The sequence below is a fragment of the Chelonia mydas genome, chromosome 2, assembly GCF_015237465.2.
Source record: "Chelonia mydas isolate rCheMyd1 chromosome 2, rCheMyd1.pri.v2, whole genome shotgun sequence".
Classification (NCBI taxonomy): Eukaryota; Metazoa; Chordata; order Testudines; family Cheloniidae; genus Chelonia; species Chelonia mydas.
Genome location: NC_057850.1, coordinates 108,619,240 through 108,644,104, shown reverse-complemented (window position 1 = coordinate 108,644,104; position 24,865 = coordinate 108,619,240). Strand labels below are relative to the sequence as shown.

Genomic DNA, 24,865 nt, shown 5'->3' with positions numbered 1-24,865 from the left:
CTGTAAATAATCAAAATAATAGTTTATATTTGCAGCATCTGGAAGTGCACCTGGCATTGTAATAAACAGTCACTGTATGGATGAAAAGCTTCTTAGATAACTCTGGGGTCAATGGTCTTACTCAGTGTTCCAGTAAAAGTTTACATGGATGTATGTATTCTGAGTGCAGATTCCATAGGCAAATATACCTTTTAAGAAAATAAATATCCTATTCAGAATGCTATTTTTGTTACATACAATTATAAGATCTTTAATGTTAAGTATTTTATTGCTTTCCTCATGGGACTAGTGTTTTTAGTTGTCTCTTTTTCTGTACAGTTTTGAAGATATTACTTGGCTGTGTTAGTTAGCAGGTTAATTAGCAGTTTAGGAAATCCATGGAGCACTAAGCAGCAAATGCAAAGTTTTCAACTGGGACAAATACGCTACTAATGTGAAACTTGCATTTAGAAATACACAGATAAGATGAAACACCAACATTCATAACGTTTGTTTTGAGTTGGGACTGAATTTATGGTAAGCATAACCACAAAAGTTTTAATTTTTATTCTGTTCAGGTATGAAGACACTTGGGCAGCCCTTCACAAAGGAGCTAAGGAATGTGCAAAAGCTGGAGAGGTAAGAAAAAACATTACATCTGTTAAAATATCTGAAGAGCTGTGAAACTTTTTAAAAAAATTCTAATAAATATCAGTATTTTGATAAATGATTCAAATTACATTACAGTTGGATAATTGTTAAATTGGACTTGACTGTTTTTACTGGATTAATCCTGTACAGTAGAACCTCAGTTATAAAGACCTCAGGAATGGAGGTTGTTTGTAGCTCTGAACAAAACATTAGGGTGGTTCTTTCAAAAGTTTACAACTGAATATTGACTTAATACAGCTTTGAAACTTTACTATGCAGAAGAAGAATGCTGCTTTCCCTTTCTTTTTAGTAATGTACATTTAACATAGTACTGTGCTGTATTTGCTTTTTTTGGGTCTCTGCTGATGCCTGATTGTGTACTTTCAGTTCCAAATGAGGTGTGTGGTTGACTGGTCAGTTTGTAACTCTGGTGTTCGTAACTTTGAGGTTCTATTGTATTTAGCAGGTGGTAGTTGTTGAAGCAGAATTTCCAAAATTCCTACAAAGTCTGTTGCTTCAGATTTAAAAACTCCTTACTATACCAGATGGGTGACTTAAGGTACATCTTCACTTGTGGCAGCATGTAATGTACAGACACTGCACGCCCAGCTAGCTGGGGTATAATTGCAGTATACACAGTGAGGCGTGCCTTAGGAGATAGAGTGCCATACATGCCTGATCCCCCACGATATATACCGTTCATGAGCTCTCGACATTTCTAAGCAGTGCCTCACGCATATACACTGATATTTTTGGCAGTGTAGTGCCCTGTTATCTTCCTGCTGCCAGAGCCTTTCACTGCAGCGTATAGCTACACTTGTTGTCCCTGTACTCTACGTGCTGCTGTAGGTGTAGACAAAGGTATGTAGCCTTGATAAATCTGTTGCTATTCACTGCTTCTCTTTAAATCCTAGAAGAAGAATATCTTCCTATCCCTTAACAAAGGGGAAGGTATTTTTGGAGGTTTTCTCCTTGTCACTCATTTTTGGGGGGAAAACAGTTTTCGCCTAGGAATTTATTTAATTAGGCTAAACACTTAATTTAATAAAACAAGCATCTACAAACTTAAATATGAGCTATTATTCTCCAAGCATCATGTATGTGAAATTAAAAATATCTCTTACAATTAGTAAAGACTAAATCAGGCTTGTAACATTATAAGATTAAATTGTTGCAAAATGGTTAAGATGGTTATAAATGTTGATATTTAGAATATAAGACTGGAAGGAACCTCTTTGGTCTTAGAGTCCAATCATCTACTGTCAAAGGTTTACCCCCACTGCTCTGTAAAATTGCTTTGACCATTTTTGAGCTGTCATGCCTGAAGTTTTTCACATTTTTCCACATGACTGTAATATGTGAAGAAAGATTTGTTGCTTTATTGTATTTATTTTCCTTAAGCATAGAGTGCTGGAAGAGTGCTTTATTAATTTAGGTTACATTTCCAGCTTACAACTTCATATTTAAATGATATTTTCCCCTCTAGATAAAACCCTGTATCCAGTACTGAGAATCCTTTTGTAGGAGAAGTATAAAATTAAAGTTAGCTTAAGTTTGGTTAAGGAAATATATATGTGTTGTAAAAAAAAGTCCTGACTAGCAGGTAGAAGGAAGGCCTTGAAAACAATGAACTACAAGGCCAGCAGGAATAAAATAGGGAGGATGTCTGGTTCAAAGAATAATAAGATAAGGGGAAGTTTCTAAAAAGAGAGCCTCTGATCAATAGGGGTGACTGAAGATGGTTTTAAATCAAACAAAGAGAATCTTAACATGAGCCAACACGGCCCTTCCCCAACCCACACACCAGTGTTAAAGCCTTTGTGAACCCAGTTACAATGGGAAACAGTTGCATGGCAAAAAGGAGGGGAGGAGAGGCCTTGGGAAGAAAGGAGGTTGTAAAGCTTATCTGGATTAAGACTGGAAATAAGGGTGAACTGTCTCAAATTGGTTTTTAGCTGAAGTCAGTAATTGGCAGTGACATCACTTGTTTGGTAAAGGTATAAAAAGTAAAGTCTTAAAGGGTTCATTGCTTATACCTGCCTGACCATGTTGGAGCCAATCAATATGGGTTTAAGCACCCTGAGTTTAGCCTGAGTTTGTAAGTATCTTGATCAAGATACTTATATGTGTTTTCTTAGTATTTGGATGTAGTACATTGCATATTATTTAGGCTTTTTAGGCATGTTTAGCGTTATTGCATAAGTACCATTTGGCCTCTGAATGTAATAAAGGAACTTATGATTAAATTAGTGTTTGGTGGTTTCCCATATTAATTTCAAATATTAATAATTCCAACAGTTGTGTTCACAGAGAATTATATTGTTTATATTTTAAAGATATGATAACAGTTGGATATTATTTTGTGCCCTCTTTTCCTTTACAATGTTTAAAGAGGTCTGAAGGACTTAAAAAAACAAAACAAACAAAAACCCACCACTTTAGTGCTGCATATTTTTTTAACCGTAAAAATGTCTGGAATTTCATGTTTCTTTCCTTGAGGACTTCTTCAGAAGACCCAGAGATGTGAATTGAGAGCTCTCCGTCCTTAATTGTAAGGGCAGCAGGGCAGATAAAAATTAATGTTTTTAAAAAATAAACAAAAATATCAGATTTTTAAAATTTAAATTAAATACAGGTTTATTTTTAAAAAATAAACCTGAAATTTTGACAGTTATGTTAAGGCCTAAATTTGTAATCTATTTAAATGTAAAGTAAATAAAAATAATACTAAATAGCACGTTTGCTAAGTTTTTAAAGAAAGTTTACTACTGCACTAGGTAAAATCACTGGGTAATCCGAGTTTAAGAGCTAAAACAGCTTTTGATAGCAGTAGCTTGTCTTTATACCTGTAGAAGAATATTCTCCTCCTTTTGGTTTACTCATCTAGTTCATTCAGAGTTAAGAAACCAGTTGGAGTTGAAAAAGCAGGGAAACTTCCAATCTATGTATAAAAACTAGGTGAGGGAGAATGAGATCAACTAGTCCTAAAATTTTGAAGGATGTGGTGACCAGAAACATTCTGTTCAATTCACTTAATATAGATAATTCTCCCTTTGCTTAATAAATCAGTTTTAAAAGCAGAACATGTTTTGATGAACCTTTTCTTATGTATTAAGCACATTTAGGATAGTTTTATTTAACTTAATACTCCTGAGGGAATTGTGCACCAAGAAATAAAAATTCTATACACAATATTTTAAAATTCTGCATACTTCATTTGTCAAAATAACACAATATAATCATACCATTTTCAATTATTTCCTGACAAGTATATTGAAATAAATTACCAAAATAATTGAAAATGGTCTGCAGAATTTTAAAATTTTTAATTTTTTGGCACCGAGTATTGGGTTTCTGTGTGGTGCAGTCTGTGTGCGGACAACTCTGTGGGGGGGATCTGGATGCACAGTGGCTTGTTGGAGGTTTTGGGTGCAGGGGGAATGGGACTGAAGTGTCCAGGGGCAGTGGTTAGGGCTCAGCGGGGTGTCTAGGTGCTGGGGGATTGGGGCTTGGTGGGGTGTGGGCCAGGGTGTAGCTGGTTGAGGCTCAGTGGGGTGCAGGTCTGGGTGTGGGGGGTTCCTGATGCAGGGGGTGAGGCTGGGGGGGGGTCTGGGGTTCTGGGTGCAGAGGTTTCCGATGCGGGGGGGGGGGTTCCAGGTTTGTGGAGGGGGGAGGCTTGGCGGGGGGGAGAGCAGATGCATGGGCATTGGGTGAATAGGGGAGCAGCTCCCTGTACAGTGACTCCTTCACCTATGGCTGAGGAGTGATGGGGCCAGGAAGTGCGGGGAAGGGGTCACTGTACAGGGAGCTGCTCCCTCTGTCTGTCTAACCTCTGTGCATCTGGACCCACCCCCAGCCGAGCCTCACCCCCTACACCCAGACACCTCCTGCCAAGCCCTGCCCCCATCCCACTTTGCAGAGCTTTCTGTAGCTGTGGGAGGTTTCTGGGGGGGGGGCGGGGGTGTTGATCTGACCCAGCCCCGGCTGCTCCAGGCAGAGGAGGGGGAACTCTGTCTCTGTCATCCTTCTCCCCTTCTTCACCCTGCTCAGCTGGGACTAATGTCCCTTGGCAGTCGGGGCATCCCCAGACCACACTCCTGCAGTGACTTACCTCTCCTCCAGCTGCTCTGGGTACCCAAACACATGCATCCCCACTGCTGGGGATAGGTGAGTGAGCACAAGTGCAGCTTTTCTTTGCTTCCCCACAAAAACCAGTTTTCTGTGTGAAAAAGAGTCTGCAGGGGGACATGTTTCTGTATGCCCACAGTGGCGCAGAATTTGCTAGGAGTAAACTAATAAACAAAATTTTTAAATGCCGTTTTTGTCCATTTTAATTTAATTTTAATTTCCATCCAAGTAGACCTTGATATTGTTTGTTTTTTCATTTATCTAGTAAATAAGAAATGCATCATTCACCTTTTCCTAACGTCATAAAAATTTAAAAAATTAAGCATCTGAATAAATGTATGTAAAGCTATATAGTATACTTAATCTATACAGATTGATTTAAGCAATTTTCCTGGTTAAGAAAAATGAAGCATAATTTAGTGTAAAGGCTGTATTTAGTTGCAAATCAACATGTTTTAATGTTTACCAATCATTGAGAATCAAAAATAACTAAAAAGTACAAACATAAAAAGATGAAAATAGATGATTTAAATCAGTTTCCTGCTTGCTGATTTAAATCACTCCCCCTTGAAGGACAGGGTATTCAGATATTTAAGAGCTTAAACTTGGGGGAGAGGAGGGCCAGAATCTTCACAGAGAAGCTGTTTTTTATAAATATTTACTCCTGAAATAAGTAGAAATAAATACTTGATCATGAATAGCAAAGGCTACATTTTATGGAGACTTCCTGTTAGTGCATATTGAACTTAAACATTTTTAACCCCACCCCCTCCTCAATCTGTACAAAAGCATACTGTGACCATCTCTCTCAGCAGTGAAAGTTCATTGCTCTAGTCATAGGCTTTGTGGATGCATGGATTATAAAAATCAATCAAGATGCTCAAAAGCTGAAGTTCATGAATCACTATTTTGCAAGTAAATACAAACTAAGTTTTATCATTGGTTGTAAATATTACAGCTAGTGGATAGCGAAGTTGTGATGCTTTCTGCACACTGGGAGAAGAAGAGGAGTAGTCTAATAGAGCTGCAGGAACAACTTCAGCAAATTCCAGGGTTTTTAGGAGATCTGGAGTCCATGACAGCAAATCTGGGTAAGTTGTGTGATGTGTTTTTTAACAGGTGTAGAGAGCATTGTAAAAAATTTAGTCACATAGGACTGACAATAATTCAGCTGTTCTGTGAATCATAATTATAAAGCTATTTTTACTCTAATAGATGATTTCTCTGTTTTATAGAATGTCTGTCTCTGTTGCTTAAATGCTTACATGTTTGTAACAGTTGCCTGAAAACTAGCTGGTTATCATACATAATGAGTGTGTTCAATTATTGAACACTCCTAGAGAATTTATCTGTAAATTGCATTTCTGCGAGAGAATCGCCTAATCTGGCAAGGAGAATGGGACTGGGAGCCAGAGAGAGAAATAGGGTGGAGGTGGGAACAAGGACCCAATAGGTGTGTGTGTGGGAGGGGTGGAGACTGAGAGATTGGCTGAGGAACTGGGGGTGGGAAGAGAGATTGGTACTGAGGACCTGTGGGGGCGAGAGGAAACACATCTGACGAGAAGCTGGGGTATGGGATGAACTGAGACTGGCTGGGCAAAGAGACTGGGACAAGTAGCTAGGGGGGACACATGGGGATTGGAACTAAGATGCAAGGGAGCCTGGGGTGGGAGATTAGGATTGGAAGCCAGTGGGTATAGAGAACATAGGGTAATGGTGGGGGAAACACAAATTGGATAAGGAGATGGGGAAGGAAATTTGGGGTGGTTTGGACAATGGGATTGAGATGGGGAACTGGGACAAGTACAGTAACTCCTCACTTAATATCGTCCTGGTTAACGTTGTTTCATTGTTACGTCCCTGATCGATGAGAGAATGTACTCATTTAAAGTTTCGCACTGTTTCCTTATAACATTGTTTGGCTGTGGGGGCTTGGAAGCAGGGTGGGCTGGCAGCCCCCCCATTCCCCTATCAGCTCCCCTCCACCACACTCCAGTGCTTCACGCCCCTCCGGCGGCCCCTTGGATCAGCAGCTCCCCCCCTCCCTCCCCACACCTCCTCTCTGCAGCAATCAGCTGTTTCACGGGTGGTCAGGAGGCTGGGGGGAGGAGAGAGGATGCGCTTGGGGGAGGGGGTGGAGTGGGGGCGGGCCTGGGGCAGAGCTGAGGGTTGAGCGTACTCCCTCCCGCCCCTGCGCGCCCCCCCTCCCCGTGCACTTCGGTTAGTCAACACCTGTGCAGCCATGCATGCACTGTCCGGAGGAGGGAGTGGTGCGTGTATAGCGTGGGTTCATCATCCTGTTCTGTTTCCACAGGGAAGTGTTTGCAGCTGCTGTTCTATCGTGTCTCCTCCCTTGGTGCTGCCTTGTAGAGTGTGAGGTTACATTAACAACAACGTGTTAACCCTTGAGGGCTCAGCTGAGTGCTAGTTCATCATTTAGCAGCAACGCATTCCCTGGGAAATATCCCACCTGATATCAACACGGTTGCTTTAGTGAAGCTCAGGGAGCTCATGAGCAGGTTCCCAGACAATCCTCTGATTAGAACTTGTTTAAAACTTATACTGTATATTGTGACAAAGTTCCTCCTTTGCCTTGGTAGGTCCTGCGCTTATTGGTGGATTTGCTCGCCTCAGAGGTTCATGGAAGCCCAGTAGTTTTGCTAGTGGCTCAAACCTGCCATTTGCTCAGCTAACCTCATCACTGGCCAGCATGGGGAAAAGGAAGTAGAACAATCCCCGCAGTCTCTGCTGATCCACCTAGTGGGTCAGAGGACAGGCCAGGGACCTTCCCCTCTGGTGGGACCCACAGTCCAGGTCAACTCCTCTTATATCCAATATGGGGGAGGGGGATGGCGGGAACCCGGGACCTCTGTACTCCAGGTTCTGTACTCCAGGTTCCAACCCAGGGCCCTGTGGATCACAGCTGCCTACTGTGTTTCTTGTAACAGCTGTGTGACCGTTACAACTCCCTGGGCTACGTCCCCATGGTCTCCTCCCAACACCTTCTTTATCCTCACCACAGGACCTTCCTCCTGATGCCAGATACTGTTTGTATTCCTCAGACCTCCAACAGCACGTCCTCTCACTCTCAGCTACTTGCGCACCCCTCAGTGACTGAAGTGAGGTCCTTTTTAAACCAGGTGCCCTGATTAGCCTGCCTGTCTTAATTGATTCTAGCAGCTTCTTAATTGGCTCCAGGTGTCCTAATTAGCCTTCCTGCCTTAATTGGTTCCAACCAGTTCCTGATTGTTTTGGAACTGCCCCTGTTACCTTACCCAGGGAAAAGGGACCTGCTTAATCTGGGGCTAATATATCTGCCTTCTGTCACTCTCCTGTAGCCATCTGGCCCGACCCTGTCACAATATATATATAATGTCTTTTGTCTGGTGAAAAAAATTTGCGTGGAACCTAACCTCCCCATTTACATTAATTCTTATGGGAAAATTGGATTCGCTTAACATCATTTCATTTAAAGTCGCATTTTTCAAGAACATAATAACAATGTTAAGCGAGGAGTTACTGTAGTCTGGATGAGTGAAATTTAGGACTGCTGGGCAAGGAGGGTGGGACCGGGATGGGAAACCTGGGGAGTGGAAATTGGGATTGGCTAAATGAAGAAAATGGGATTGGGATGAGAATCCATGGGTCAGGAATAGACAGGAGTGGGACAGGGACGGATTGGATGGCACAGGACAGAAGGGGGGGCAGAATACTGTGCCCACTGGAGCACATTCACATATTCTATGAATTAGGATAACTGTATACTAGAATATATGCTGTTTGTATTTGAGAGAATTATGATCTTCAGTGTTTTTGAAAGGTAGAATCACTGTTGTAAACTGTTTGCTTCAGCTTTCAAATCAGTGCCATATTAAGAACATCTGATAGGCTGCTTTCAGTAGAGGGAGAATTAGAGGGTCTTAGTAAATGATACAATACCGACAGTATTCTTTTTTCTCTTTAAAATGTACTAAATTTAGTTCTATCACAGCTTTCTTGTATATTTTGCTTTAGAATATGTAGCTGAAAGCTTTAAAATTATACACTTATGAACTGCACTCTGTAGGCTAACTCTTCTGCCTCCTAGAGGTTTATACTATATATTTCTTTCATCTTGTAAATTAGAGCAAGTATCACTTATCACTGTCTTGTATTTCAGAGTTTATGGGTATTTAGAACTGAATCATTCTCAGTAGCCTCCATGTCAGTCTTCACAGTGGGCATTCCCCATCTCCAGGGGCAGGCTGACCGTATCTGTGCTCTGAGCATAGGACTGTTTCTCAGGAAGAACGCTTCAGAATTCTCTGCCTCCAGATGGCACACAGATGAAAGGTCTCCCTTTGTAGCAGAGCCTTTACAGGATTTGTAAAAGATTAACTTTAACTTTTTCTTCATTGTCTTCAATGGTTTTCTCCTCAAAACTCAACAGACACACTTGGAGAAAGAAATTCCTGCTCCCAGCCAGCACATAGGCAAGTTCTGTGCTGAGATGGTTGAAAAGGCTACAAAATATCCCCCTTCTCACAAACTGTCTTTCTTACAAAGCCGTAGCTGCCATAAAAGGTGCCAGCTCCCACAACCTTTCTAATACTAGTGAGTCATTTGTTTCCTCTGGCTCCGGCTCCCTCCTCATTCTGTGTTGTCACGCCCCACTCAGCCTGGACCCAGCAGCTGGTAGCATGAGGTGAAGTGATTCAGACCTCCTTCTCTGTGAGATGGATCTACCTCCTCTCTATATAAAATATTTAAATATTCATTGGGTGAGAGAGAGAGTGATTCTATAGCCTAGTGATTAGCACACTTTCTCAGGATAACCCAGGTTCCAGTCCTTGCTCCAAGGAGTATTTAAGTATTTCATGCAAAGTAAAATAGCTTCAAAAGGAGAGACTGAGATACCCACCCCAGAATTGCTTTATAGTCCAGTGGTTAGGGCAATTACCTAGGAAACATGAGTTCAAGTCTTTGCTCCAAATTAGGCAGAGTGGGGATATCGCCCACCACCCAGGTGAGCGCTTTAACCACTGAACTATTAGGTATGGGGGGGGGGGGGGGGCACCGCCACCACCCCTTTTTGCAAAACGGCTGACCTGGTGTAGGTGCCTAATTCCAGGGGAGGGTTCACAGCTGTGAATCCCAAGCGGGGATAGGCACCTAACTGAGTTTCAGGGGCAGGGCTTTGTTTGCACCCCTTTTCTTGATACTTCCTACTGGCCAGCTTACGCACGTCCCTGCTCTGTGTGCAGGCTTTTATGACTCTCTTGTTTTTTAGGTGCCTAACTGCCTATGCATTGTATAGGAAGCCTGGGCACCTAATGTGGGGCTGAGGATTGATTCCACTGGGTGGCAGGGCACCTGATCCTATCTCACCCGCCTTGTCTCCCTAGTCCCTTTGTGGATCTAGCCCAGTGTGACTACTGTTTTCCTTAGGGTGCAGACATGCAGGATGTTTCTGCAGATTCTTTTTTGATCTCCCTGGTAATGTGCTTTCCCCCTGCTCTCAAGGATTTGTCACAAGGACTGGTGAAGGCAGTTGCTCACATTTTGCTCTTAAAGGGGCAGCACAATATCTTAAAACCTCTCATATGAGTCTCCCCTCTAGATCTTCTAAAGAGAAGGTTGAATCTCTAGAGCTGGGATTTTGAGTGAGATACCTGAGACTCTTAATTAAGCTTCTCAGAATTAAGCACAATCTACGACTAACTTCATACGTGTTTATGTTTTTAGAAAATGAAAATTAATAAAACATCCTGAAAAGTTGAAGGAATGCTGTCTAGTTCTTCCTTATCTGGTTTATTAGGGTGTAATTAAGGGGGAGTGGGAAATCCCTATGAAGACATATTGGTACCTAAGGACTAAAAGGTCTTCATTACTCTGGCTAAGGTGAAGCCTGCAGCTTCATTAGTAAAAGGCCTAATCATACCAGCTGAGGGAGTATTCCTGCCAAACACATGGACAAGAGAGTGAATCATTGAACAGACTAAACTTGGATACAACAGCCTCAGTGCTGAGTATTGGCTGCAATCTCTTATTGTGCAGATCTGTCCTCATCTAGGAGACAATTGTGAGAGTGCTCAAAAATTAAAAAATACATAAAATCTATTTTAAACTAGATTTTCCTAGCAGCTTTTTCAGGGATAATGCTGCACCTGACTGATTTGCTGTTATTCATAACTTTCAAAGATGTGCCTGAGGTGTACTTTTTTGGTAAGTTGAGCATACAGACAAAGCAGTCATTGAATCTTTAGATGAGAATAAGTCCCTCCCTCATTCCAGGGACAGAGACTCTTCAAATTATCTTATATCAGCAGCTGTTCCCTTTGAAGAATTTGATCATCCAGGTTCCAGTATTGAGATCACAAATTAGGAGGAGGCCATTCTGTTTTGAGAGTTGGAAGACCAAGGCTGGGATTCTTTAGAAAACAATCGAACTCCAACTTGTGTTTTTGTTTTTAGTTTCTCAGTTCTAGGCTGATTCCATCCCTCTGAGACGTGTTTCAGGGTACACCCCCATCTGAGAGTGAACCACCTCAGCAAATGGGTGCTTGAGATAATCAAGGAAGTCTACGTTAGGCTTTGAAGGATTAGATTTTTGTTGGTAAATGGCAGTAAATGTTCATTTCACCATGCACACAAACTGACAAAGTATTTCCAATGATAGTCTAAATTTACAGATAGGCAAAGAGAGAATTCTGATTGGGAACTTATTAAAGTTTAAAGATATTTATTTGGTATATTTTGATGTGTTGACAATGTGTGTGTGAACAGTTATCAATCTTCTACCTTTTTAAATCTTAACATTTACAGTCATTAAATTTTCTGATTCCTCCCCCACATAATTTCCTGCAACTGTGAAAATGTAAATAGATGAAAATAGGGAAAAAATCCTTAAAAGCCATAACTTTGTGCAGTTATAAATGGATAAAAGTTGGAAAATATGCTTAAAGAAACATCAATCAGAATTATTTTAAAAAAATAGAATTCTGGCAAGCTTAGATGTGCAATTGAACTCACTCATTGTCTTAGGTACAAGTTTACCCTTTCCTCAAAATAAACTAAAATAAACCAACACATCAGCAAGATCTTGGTAGCATTAGAAGACAAAAGGTAAAATAATCCATATCCTACCTGTGAGAATTATGGAACCAGTTCTGTGGAGAGACAGATTTTGATAAGGGCACAAGATTTTTTTTGTAGTGCAGAGAGACACAATGGCAGGCAGCCCATAATGAAATCAGTATTCTTGGTGCAAATGCAGTCCATTACAGCATTATCTTCCAAAACTTCAAAGTATACAAATAATGTCCTGGAGATTCGCTGAAAATATTATCAGGACGTGTCACCCATTGATTCCTTAGCTTCTGCTACAATAAGCATTTGGGTAAAAGTGATTATGACATTATGTGGATTTCATGATTGTAAGGAAAGGAAGGCGTGAGAGCAGCAGAGTAAGGAAAATGCACTTCAAAAAAGCAGATTTAAACAAACTGAGGGACTTAGCAGATCAAGTCCCCTGTGAAGAAAATTGAAGGGATGAAGGAATTCAGGAGAGCTGCCAATTTTTCAAGGAGACTGTATTAAACATACAACTGCAACCTATTCCAATGCAAAGGAACTAAAGGAAGAATTGTAGGAGGCCAGTATGGCTCTGTGACCAGGTGCCTCGGATGGGCCACACTGAGAATGCTACACTCAGGGCAGATTGCAAGTAATAGGGCAGACCATCCCCAAAGCTGGTGATTTACCCTATAAGTTGATTCACCAAGCAAATAACAAAAGAGCTTCTCCAGCGCACTAGTTAACCTGAAGCCAGACAGTCCCTTTTGGGCATTCCAGCGCTTGGCTCTGATCCAGACAACCAAATCTAATATAGTGAGAGGTTGTTATAAATCTGTTTCATTATATGTGATGTTCTTTCTAATCCCAAAGGATCAGGCACATATCCCCAGATCTCAGATTTTATCCAAATATCAAACTGTCAGTCAATTCTTAGTAACTAACTAAAGATTTATTAATAATATAAAAGTTATAAATGATAGATCATATACATACAAATGATTACAAAGTCCTTATATCAGGTTTGCAGCAGTGGTGGAATAGACTGCTGGCTTGCAAAAGTCTCTCTGGTAACTTCTAAAAGATTGAAAGGACCTCAGTCCGTAGTTCAAGATTCTCCTTTTAGTTGTAAATTCAGTCCAGAGAATTAGAGCAGGGAAGAAGCAACATGGAGGTGTCTCAGAGGTCTTTTTATATCCTTTGCCATGTGCATGGAAATTTATTGTCCCAAGCAAAGCCCACAGCTCCTGTATGTGGAAAGTTACTGGCCCAAGATGGAGTCCATGTTCACATGAGCACATCACATGCCCTTACATGTTTTGCTGAATCACGGGGTGGTCATTGCTTGTTTGCTGTCTGAGACATCCTCAGGAAGAGCTAGCTGAACAGGATGAGTTTCTTCAATGGTCCATTGTGAGAGTGGAGTGTTGTTGATAGGCCATCAACAGGTAGCTGTCTAGCCCTAATGTAAATTCTGCCTGGGGTTGTCACCCAGGAATACAACACATTTTTAAGATACATGTACATAGCCAATATTCATATCTTCAGATACAGAGATGATACATGCATATAAACAGGATAATCATACTTAGCAAATCATAACTTTTCAATTTAGAAAAGGAGTACTTGTGGCACCTTAGAGACTAACCAATTTATTTGAGCATAAGCTTTCGTGAGCTACAGCTCACTTGCATCCGATGAAGAGAGCTGTAGCTCACGAAAGCTTATGCTCAAATAAATTGGTTAGTCTCTAAGGTGCCACAAGTACTCCTTTTCCTTTTACAAATACAGACTAACACGGCTGTTACTTTGAAACTTTTCAATTGACATCTTACATGACATTGTACAAGTTTTGTTTCATTGTATAACAGTGGTAGCAACAATGATACAAATGGTCATCTTTCTTATGCACAGCATCACAGGCTCTACCAGGAGCTCTTTAATGACCTGAAAATCAAAAAGTGGAAACACGGATGAATTGCTAAGGCTAATTACAAAAGAATAGCACAAGCATGTAAGGACAAAATCAGAAAAGCTAAACGATAAAATGATTTATACCTAGCAAGGGCCATGAACACAATAAGAAGTGGTTCTATAAATACATGAGGAGCAAGAGGAAGATGAAGGAAAGTGTAGTGGGGAAAGAGAGCTAATAACTGGTGACATCAAGAAGGATGAGGTGTTCAATGCCTATTTTGCATCAGTTTTCCCAAAAATGGTGACCGGATATACAATACAACATTAATAAGGAGGAAGGCACACGAGTCAAAATAGGAAAAGAACAGGTTAAAGAATGTTTAGATAAGTTTAGATGTATTCAGATTTTCAGGGCCTGATGAAATTCATCCTAGGGTACTTAAGGAACTAGTTGAAGCAAACTTGGAACCACTAGCAATTATTTTTGGTAATTCGTGGAGGATGGGTAAGGTCCTAGAGGACTGGAGAAGGACAGACATAGCACTTATCTTTAAAAAGGGCAACGAAGAGGACCTGGGAAATTATAGGTCAGTCAGTTTAACTTTGATACTTGATCTTTGGAAAGATAGTGGAACAAATTATTTTGTAAGTACCTAAAGGACAATAGGGTTATAAGTAAGGTTAAGATTTTGTCATGGTTATTTTTAGTAAAAGTCAAAAACAGGTTGCAGGTAATAAAAATACATGGGAGCCGTGATCTGTCTGACTTTTACTAAAAATAATGGGGGGGGAGAGGATGTGGGGAACGAATAACAACTGGAGCCCCATGGAGGGGACTGGGAGCCCCACCGCCATGTGGGGGTGTGCACAGCCCATTCTCTGGCCAAAGCTGCGGGTTGGGGGCGCACAGCCCCAGCAGAACGCATGGGTTGGGGATGCACAGCCGCAGCTCCGCCCCCATTCCTGATAGCTGAAGCTGAAGTCAGAGGTGTAGTAAAGTCATGGAATCCATGACTAAATCGTATCCTTAGTTATAAAGAATAGCCAGCATGAATTTGTCAAGAACAAATGATGCCAAACCAACCTGATTTCCTCCTTTGGCAGGGTTACTGGCCTAGTAAATCAAGGAAGCAGTAGATGTGATCTATCTTGATTTTTAGTAATGCTTTTGGCACAGTCCCACATGACATTCTCCTCAGCAATTTAGGAAAATGTGATCTAGGTAAAATTACTGTAAGGAAGGTGCACAACTGTTTGAAAGAAGAGGAGGAGGCGGGTGGTGGTGGTCGGGGACTCTCTGCTCAGGGGGACTAAGTCATCTATCTGCCGCCCCAACCGGGAAAAGTGAGAAGTCTGCTGCTTGCCAGGAGCTAGGATTCATGATGTGACGGAGAGACTGCCAAGACTCATCAAGCCCCTCGAATCGCTACCCCTTCCTGCTTCTCCACGTGGGCACCAATGATACTGCCAAGAATGACCCTGAGCGGATCGCTGCAGACTACGTGGCTCTGGGAAGAAGGATAAAGGCGTTTGAGGCACAAGTGGTGTTTTCGTCCATCCTCCCCGTGGAAGGAAAAGGCCTGGGTAGAGACCGTCGAATCGTGGAAGTCAACGAATGGCTACGCAGGTGGTGTCGGAGAGAAGGCTTTGGATTCTTTGACCATGGGATGATGATCTAAGAAGGAGGAGTGCTAGGCATAGACGGGCTCCACCTAACAAAGAGAGGGAAGAGCATCTTCACATGCAGGCTGGCTAACCTAGTGAGGAGGGCTTTAAACTAGGTTCACCGGGGGAAGGAGACCAAAGCCCTGATGTAAGTGGGGACGTGGGGTACGGGGAGGAAGCACGAGCAGGAGAACGCAAAAGGGGAGGGCTCCTGCCTCATACTAAGAAAGCAGGACAAACAGCAAGTTATTTCAAGTGCCTATACACAAATGCACGAAGCCTGGGAAACAAGCAGGGAGAACTGGAGGTCCTGGTGATGTCAAGGAATTATGATGTGATTGGAATAACAGAGACTTGGTGGGATAACTCACATGACCAGAGTACTGTCATGGATGGATATAAACTGTTCAGGCAGGGCAGAAAAGATGGGGGAGTTGCATTGTATGTAAGAGCAGTATGACTGCTCAGAGCTCCGGAATGAAACTGCAGAAAAACCTGAGAGTCTCTGGATTAAGTTTAGAAGTGTGAGCAACAAGGGTGATGATGTGGTGGGAGTCTGCTATAGACCACCGGACCAGGGGGATGAGGTGGACGAGGCTTTCTTCCGGCAACTTGCAGAAGCTACTAGATCGCAGGCCCTGGTTCTCATGGGAGACTTCAATCACCCTGATATCTGCTGGGAGAGCAGCGGTGCACAGACAATCCAGGAAGTTTTTGGAAAGTGTAGGGGACAATTTCCTGGTGCAAGTGCTGGAGGAGCCAACTAGGGGCAGAGCTCTTCTTGACCTGCTGCTCACAAACTGGGAAGAATTAGTAGGGGAAGCAAAAGTGGATGGGAACCTGGGAGGCAGTGACCATGAAATGGTCGAGTTCAGGATCCTAACACAAGGAAGAAAGGAGAGCAGCAGAATACAGACCCTGGACTTCAGAAAAGCAGACTTTGACAACCTCAGGGATCTGATGGACAGGATCCCCTGGGAGAATAAGATGAGGGGGAAAGGAGTGCAGGAGAGCTGGCTGTATTTTAAAGAATCCTTATTGAGGTTACAGGGACAAACCATCCCGATGTGTAGAAAGAATAGTAAATATGGCAGGCGACCAGCTTGGCTTAACAGTGAAATCCTTGCTGATCTTGAACACAAAAAAGAAGCTTACAAGAAGTGGAAGATGGGACAAATGACCAGGGATGAGTATAAAGATATTGCTCAGGCATGCAGGAGTGAAATCAGGAAGGCCAAATCACACCTGGAGTTGCAGCTAGCAAGAGATGTTAAGAGTAACAAGAAGGGTTTCTTCAGGTGTGTTAGCAACAAGAAGAAAGTCAAGGAAAGTGTGGGCCCCTTACTGAATGAGGGAGGCAACCTAGTGACAGAGGACATGGAAAAAGCTAATGTACTCAATGCTTTTTTTGCCTCTGTCTTCACAAACAAGGTTAGCTCCCAGACTGCTGCACTGGGCAGCACAGCATGGGGAGGAGGTGACCAGCTCTCTGTGGAGAAAGAAGTGGTTAGGGACTATTTAGAAAAGCTGGACGTGCACAAGTCCATGGGGCCGGATGCGCTGCATCGAAGAGTGCTAAAGGAGTTGGCGGATGTGATTGCAGAGCCATTGGCCATTATCTTTGAAAACTCATGGCAATCGGGGGAGGTCCGGGACGACTGGAAAAAGGCTAATGTAGTGCCCATCTTTAAAAAAGGGAAGAAGGAGGATCCTGGGAACTATAGGCCAGTCAGCCTCACCTCAGTCCCCGGAAAAATCATGGAGCCGGTCCTCAAGGAATCAATTTGGAAGCACTTAGAGGAGAGGAAAGTGATCAGGAACAGTCAGCATGGATTCACCAAGGGCAAGTCATGCCTGACTAAACTAATTGCCTTCTATGATGAGATAACTGGCTCTGTGGATGAGGGGAAAGCCGTGGATGTGGTGTTCCCTGACTTTAGCAAAGCTTTTGACACAGTCTCCCACAGTATTCTTGCCAGTAAGTTAAAGAAGTATGGGCTGTATAAATGGACGATAAGGTGAATAGAAAACTGGCTAGATTGTCGGGCTCAACGGGTAGTGATCAATGGCTCTATGTCTAGTTGGCAGCCGGTATCAAGCGGAGTGCCCCAAGGGTCGGTCCTGGGGCTGGTTTTGTTCAATATCTTCATAAATGATCTGGAGGATGGTGTGGATTGCACCCTCAGCAAGTTTGCAGATGACACTAACCTGGGAGGAGTGGTAGGTACGCTGGAGGGTAGGGATAGGATACAGAGGGACCTAGCAAATTAGAGGATTGGGCCAAAAGAAATCTGATGAGGTTCAACAAGAACAAGTGCAGAGTCCTGCACTTAGGACGGAAGAATCCCATGCACCGCTACAGACTAGGGACCGAATGGCTCGGCAGCAGTTCTGCAGAAAAGGACCTAGGGGTGACAGTGGACGAGAAGCTAGGTATGAGTCAACAGTGTGCCGTTGTTGCCAAGAAGGCCCATGGCCAGTGGCCGATTTTGGGATGTATAAGTAGGGGCATTGCCAGCAGATCAAGGGACGTGATCGTTCCCCTCTATTCGACATTGGTGAGGCCTCTTCTGGAGTACTGTGTCCAGTTTTGGGCCCCATACTACAAGAAGGATGTGGAAAAATTGGAAAGAGTCCAGTGGAGGGCAACAAAAATGATTAGGGGACTGGAACACATGACTTATGAGGCGAGGCTGAGGGAACTGGAATTGTTTAGTCTTCAGAAGAGAAGAATGAGGGGGGATTTGATAGCTGCTTTCAACTACCTGAAAGGGAGTTCCAAAGAGGATGGCTCTAGACTGTTCTCAGTGGTAGCTGATGACAGAACAAGGAGTAATGGTCTCAAGTTGCAGTGGGGGAGGTTTAGGTGGATATTAGGAAAAACTTGTTCACTAGGAGGGTGGTGAAACACTGGAATGCGTTACCTAGGGAGGTGGTGGAATCTCCTTCCTTAGATATTTTTAAGGTCAGGCTTGACAAAGCCCTGGCTGGGATGATTTAATTGGGCATTGGTCCTGCTTTGAGCAGGGGGTTGGACTAGATGACCTCCTGAGGTCCCTTCCAACCCTGATATTCTATGATTCTATGAAAGATTGTTCTCAAAGAGCAGTTATCAATGGTTCGCTGTCCAACTGGGAGGATATATCTAATGGATTCCCACAGAGATCAGTCCTGCATCCAGTACTAGTCAATATTTTCATTAATGACTTGGATAATGGAGTGGAGAATATGCTCATAAAATTTTCAGGTGACTCTGAGCTTGCAAGGACTTTAGAGGACAGGATTAGAATTCAAAACAACCTTGACAAATTGGAGAATTTGGTCTGAAATCAACAAGATGAAATTCAATAATGACAACTGCAAAGTTCTTCAGTTGGGAAGAAAAAATCAAATGCACAATTACAAAATAGGGAATAATTCACTAGACATTAGTACTGCTGAAAAGAATCTGAAGGTTATAGTGGATCACATTTTGAATGAGTGAGCAATGATTCAGTTGCAAAAAAGCTAATATTTTGGGGTATGTTAACAGGAGTGTCATGTAAGATACAGGAGATAATTGTCCCTCTCTACTTGGCACTGGTGAGGCCTCAGTTGGAGTACTGTGTCCAGTTCTGAGTGCCGCACATTATTAAAGATGAGGACAAATGGGAGAGAGTCCAAAGGAGAGCAACAAAAATGATAAAAGATTTAGAACACCTGCGCTATGAGGAAAGATAGAAAAACGGGACATGTTTATCTTCAGAAAGAAGACCGAGAGGGGACATAAGTCTTCAAATATGTTAAGGAGTGTTACAAAGAGAATGGTGATCAATTGTTCTCCATGTCCACTAAAGGTAGGATAAGAAGAAATTTGCTTAAATCTCCCCTGCTGCTGATTTGGTTAGATATTAGGGAAAGCTTTCTAACTATAGGGGTAGTTAAGCTCTGAAGTAGGTCTCCAAGAGAGCTGTGGAATCCCTATTAATGGAAGCTTTTAAGAACAGGCTGGATGAACACCAGTCATATATAGTCTTGCTCTACTCGGTCCTGCATCAGCACAGGGGGCTGCACTGGATGACTTCTCAAGGTCCTTTCCAGTCCTACATTTATTTTTCTGTCTCTCTCTTCCCCCCACCCGCCCCCCAAGAGTACTCCACATTTGGACTTGTATCTTCTACTTGGGTATTCACAAATGACATATCACCTCTCCCCTGCAAATGAGAAAGTTATCAGACAAGGGGAGAGTGTATTCCTTTCATCATGTTATACAGGGCCCAGCAGCCAATACTAACAGCTGTTAGAAACAAGGCTTTGGGCAAACAAGAGGATGAGCAAATTACAGCCCTCTGAAAATTCTGCATTTAAATTGGCATTCAAGACATTCTTTATTTCAGAAGAGAGAGGGGAAGAAGATAGTATCTGATTTGTCAAGTGATAGAACACCTCTGCTAAGATATAAAACTGGATTCTACTCCTGGGCTAATGGGTCTTGTGTGGATACCCAGCACAATTCTTTCTTTGTTTCCTGCCAGCAATTGCAGCGAATCAGTAGATAGAGATCTTGATCCAGATCTTGTTGTAGCATCTTGGTGAATTTGTTCTGAATGTTTAACAGCTACCTGATGAGTTCAGAGAAGCTTGTCAGTCAATATAGAGGGATGGGACTTGGAGAGGACACATGGATTATAATGAAGGCTATGATTTTGTCATGGAGGTTCTGGAAGTCATGGAATCCATGACTTCCAAAGACCTCTGTGACTTCAGCCTCGGCGGCTGGGAGCTGTAGTGGCAGGGAGCTGTGAGGTACCCCTGCCGCCTGAGGCAGCGGGCCCCCAAGCTCCCAGTTGCCATGGACAGTGGGGGTATCCAGCAGCTCCCAGCCACTACAGGGGTAGGGTATGCCGCAGTTCCCTGGCACCATGGGTTGGTGGGAAGGGGTCCCCGGCCACCATAGCAGGGGGATTCCCACAGCTCCCTGCTGCTGGGGAGGGGGGACAGGGGGACCCTGGGGTTCTGAGCCCCCACAGGTGATGAGGGCCCCAGAGCGCTCAGCTGCCCAGTCCCATCCTATTTTATCATGGATATTTTTAGTAAAAGTCATGGACAGATCTTGGGCAATAAAGAAAAACTCATGAAGCCTGTGACCTGTCCCTGACTTTTAGTAAAAATATTCATGACACAATCTTAGCCTTAATTATAACCTCTCTCATCCTGTGTACCATCAGGCTCACTTATACATTTCTAACAAATTCTTTTTCAGAAACTTGGTATGTACATAGCTGCTAGGAAGGCAGAAAACCATCAGCACTGCTTAGGGAAGTAGCCGTATTCATTTTCTGGGCAGAAGCTTTCACTTTACTCCAATGCTCTACACCAAAAAGGAAATTCAGAGTTAACTGAGTCAGTATGACATGCTTATGACTGGAAATGTAGTTTTGTTCCCCTAGCCTTTTACTGCATCAGAGGTCATATTGGAAGTCAATTGATGAACATATTTGCATCCGAGTCCAGTTGGAAAACCAAAATAGGTACTACATGAAGAGATGTTTGAAAACACAGGGTATGTTTCATTTATCTCAGACATGGGCTAAAATGTCTTTATGCCTTTCCCACATGAGAGTAAAGATGGCAAAGAAGATTGTGAAGGATTAGGCCATGGCAGTAATCACCTCCTCGTTAACCTTGAAGTCTTGGTTCTTAGACTGATTTAAATGTAACAGGAACCTCCTTTCAAACTCCCAACACACACCATTGTGCCACAGGAACCTATCCTGAACCAGTATTCAGTGCTGCCTAAATACTGCTGCTCATTCTAAGAAGGTGGTAAATAACTTCATTTACCCTGAAGAAAAAGCTCCTTCATGCCTTCCTTCAAATTCTTCTGGCTTTCAAGGTATTGAAGAATTGGCAAGGCAAGAGTTAGTGATCCCGTAGACCTGTTCTTGGAGTTTCTGGCTCGGTTAAAAGTTCACCTATTCTCTCTCCTCTGAAACTTGTCTCATCAGAAAGGTAGAGTGGTGTTGAAAAATTCCCAGCAAGCTCTAATCCCAGACCAGTGCCCTAACCACTCAGCTATGGAGTTCTTCTCCCAATTATGTTTTTGTGAAAATAGTCAAAAGGTTTTGCTTTTCTTCCAATGTGGAATGTATACAAATTTCAAAACCTTGAGAGTTGCTGTAAAACTGAATTGTTGTCCTCTAGAGAGCTCTAATTAGGATTAAAACATATATCCCTGTTCTTTAAGCAAGTAAACAAGTTGTATTTTCCCAGGCTCCCACTAGAGGCTACTCAAATACTGCTGCTCAGAAATGGTTGGCTTTTGCTGAACTCTAGTTTTCACCCTTTCTCTTTTTTAAATTGCTTGATTTTATTACATGATTTCCTCCTCTTTTAAAATAGGAAGAATACTAGTAAAATAGTACCTCACTCTATATTACACTGTGGGAGACCTGTTGCGTGTTAGTGAATTTTGCAAATTAGTAAGTGAACAGTTATTTAAAAAGCAAGTTAGTACATCAGTTTTCTGTGATATATTTTGAGAATTATGGTTCATTATACTTCATGAGCTAGTACTGTGAATGCTTATTTTCACAAAATATTAAAGATTTTCTAGAAATAGAAGAATATTTTAATCACATCTCTGAAATTTTTGCTAGGTGGTATGGTTGGTCACTTATTACAATATTATAAAATGTGTGGATTAATGAGGTTTTACTGTTATACAATTTTATATTGGTATGTGAAGTTTGAAATTGTATGTTTTATTCAGGTCACATACAAACACTCAAGCTAGGCACTTCATGTACATCATTCCCATGAATTTTAACTACTTCTTCGAGTGATTGCTCATGTCTATTCCAGTTAGGTGTGTGCACACCCTGTGCACAGTCGTTGGAAAGTTGTTCCCTTAGCAGCACCCGTCTGGTCAGCTGTGGAGCCCCCTGGCTTGGCACTTCCATGGTGGTGAATATATGACCCTGCTGTCCCGGTGCCTCTTCAGTTCCTTCTTAGCACCAGTGACGGTCGTTAGAACTGCGGTGGCTTGCTCTTGCAAGTTCTCCTAGTAGCTTTGTGTATATAGTTTAGTTTAAAAGTTAGTGGTGTAGAGGTGGGGTTTTTCCTCCCCCACCGCAGCATTCCTGTTCCACCTTGGAGTTCGTGGCATGCCTCGATCCCAAGGCTTTAAACCTTGTGGAACCTGCTACAAGCCCGTGCCAATGTGCAGTCCCCATAGCTCTTGTCCCACGTGTCTGGAGGACGCACACCAAACGGAACGGTGCAAGATTTTTTTCTCCTGGATCAAAAAGGGTGTGTGTGGGAGTGGGTGAGAGTGAGTGAGAGAGAGATCCTGACTCCCAAATATTTGTACAAATGCTTGTTTTAATAATGAATACCTTTAAAAATAATATTTAGGATTTTGAGTGCTCCTTAAACGTAAGGCTTCTGTGCAGTCCATAATCTACTTACTGACAGGTATTTTGAAATAAATTACCAAAATGAGTGAAACTGGTAGGCTGTGTTGCCCATGATCACTATTGGCATTTTAGCATTTCCCATGGTAATCTGCCAGTTGGGAAGGAAGGTCCTTGCTAGCAGCTTTCTAAACAGTCCTGTGTTCTTAAAGATGCACTTACCATGCACCTTCCCTGACCAGCGCACATTGATGTCAGTAAGCATCCCCAGTGATCCATCAGTGCTTGCATACCATAGAAAAAGTAGCCATTTCTGTTGATGTACTTAGTGGCGAGGTGGTCTTGTGCCAAAATAGAGAGATGTGAGTCATCATTAGCTTCACTGCAGTTTGGGAACCCCATTGCTGCAAATCCATCTGCTATGTCCTGCATATTGCCAAGAGTCTCAGTTCTGCATAGCAGGAGATGATTGAGAGCCCTGTACACTTTCATTACAGTGGCCCCTGCACTGGATTTCCTGACTCCCAAATTGATTCCTAACTGACTAGTAGCAATCTGGCATTGCAGATTTCCACAGTGTAATTGCCACTTGCTTCTCCACTGTCAGTGCAGCTTTCATTTTGGTGTCCCTTCATTGGAGGGCTGGGGTGAGCTCAGCACACAGATTCAAGAATGTGGCTTTGCACATCTGAAAGCTCTGCAGCCACTGCTTGTCATCCCAAAGCTGCATTATGATGCAATCCCACCAATCAGTGCTTGTTTCTTGGGCCAGAAGTGGTGCTCCATCTGCAGCTGCTCCATGAATACCACCAACAGCCTTGAATTGGTACTTATGTCCCACAGCAGTCTGTCCTCCAAGGAATCATCATGTTTCCCCACTCATTTGGTGGTTCTTGTGGATCTGCAAATGCTCCTGTGCTTGCAATGCTCATGACAATAATGTGGAGCTGTGCATGCTTCTGTTGGAGATGGTGGAGAGCGAGGATGGCTGTGCAGGTTTGTGGGATTTTGAAAAAAAATGCAAAAATGACGGGATGCAGAGAACATTATGGGATGGAGACAATTGCAAACTGGGAATTGACTCCATGCTCCCAGTCACCCCTCCATGACTCGTTTCAGCCACATTGTGCATTGCCAAAATTCCCCAAAAGACAGCGTACTGGATGGGGGCGAGTAGCACAGTAAGATACCTACTCAATGGGGCACTGCGCTCTGCATTGATACAAGCACTCCTGGTGAGCTTGTGTACCGCCAGCATGCGGAGCCAAATATAGACATGCACAAGCAATGTTACATCAGCATACAACACCGCAGTTAGAACTTGTTTCGACATGCATTTGTAGTGTAGACATGGCCATGGTTCTGAGTTGAACCCTGTCCAAATAGAATACTGTGTAGGAAGGCTCTGATGTCAGGTCCTTGAGCTCAGACACCCTCCTGGCTGAGGTTATCGCCGCCAGAAATGCCACCTTGTATGAGAGAGAGAGAGAGCACGGAGCATGTCGTGAGTGGTTCAAAGGGCAGCCCCGTCAACCTGGAAAGGACCAGATTGAGGTCCCAGACTGGGACTGGCTGTCGGACATGGGTATAGCCTGTCAAGACCCTTGAGGAAACAGCTAACCATAGGGTTGGCAAAGACCAACCAGTTCTCAGCACCTGGATGGAAGGCCGAGATAGCGAACCCTTATTGAAGACATGGACAGCCCCTGCCGCTTAAGGTGGAGAATGTAGTCCAATATACACGGTATAGAGGCAAGAGTGGGTGACGAACCATGTTATGTCGACCAGATTGAGAATCTCTTCCACTTGGCTAGGTAGGTAACCCTCGTGGCGGGCTTTCTACTGCCAAGAAGGACTTGTCTGACTGGGTATAGTGACTCAAGGTTCGGCTGCTGGAGATGACTGTGATTGTAGTGGTCCAGGAAGAGCGCCAAGGTGACTGGGGCTTCCACAGACATTTGCAGGAGTGATGTGTACCAGTGCTGGTGGGGCCAGGCTGGAGCTGTCAATATCACCGAAGCTTATTCCCTCCATATCTTGAGGAGTACCTTGTGAACGAGCGGAATGGGTGGGAACGC

At 43.0% G+C, this 24,865-nt stretch overlaps 1 protein-coding gene across 7 annotated transcripts in view; it reads left to right on the top strand.

The window, feature by feature from the left end:
- Positions 1-24,865, top strand: part of DTNBP1 (dystrobrevin binding protein 1) — a 174,274-nt gene that overhangs the window by 27,947 nt on the left and 121,462 nt on the right. For all 7 annotated transcript variants that reach the window (XM_037893091.2, XM_037893089.2, XM_037893090.2 and 4 more), the window contains 2 exons: positions 558-618; positions 5,717-5,849. In XM_037893091.2, the coding sequence (XP_037749019.1) occupies positions 558-618; positions 5,717-5,849 (194 nt within the window). The remainder of the gene's footprint in view (positions 1-557; positions 619-5,716; positions 5,850-24,865) is intronic.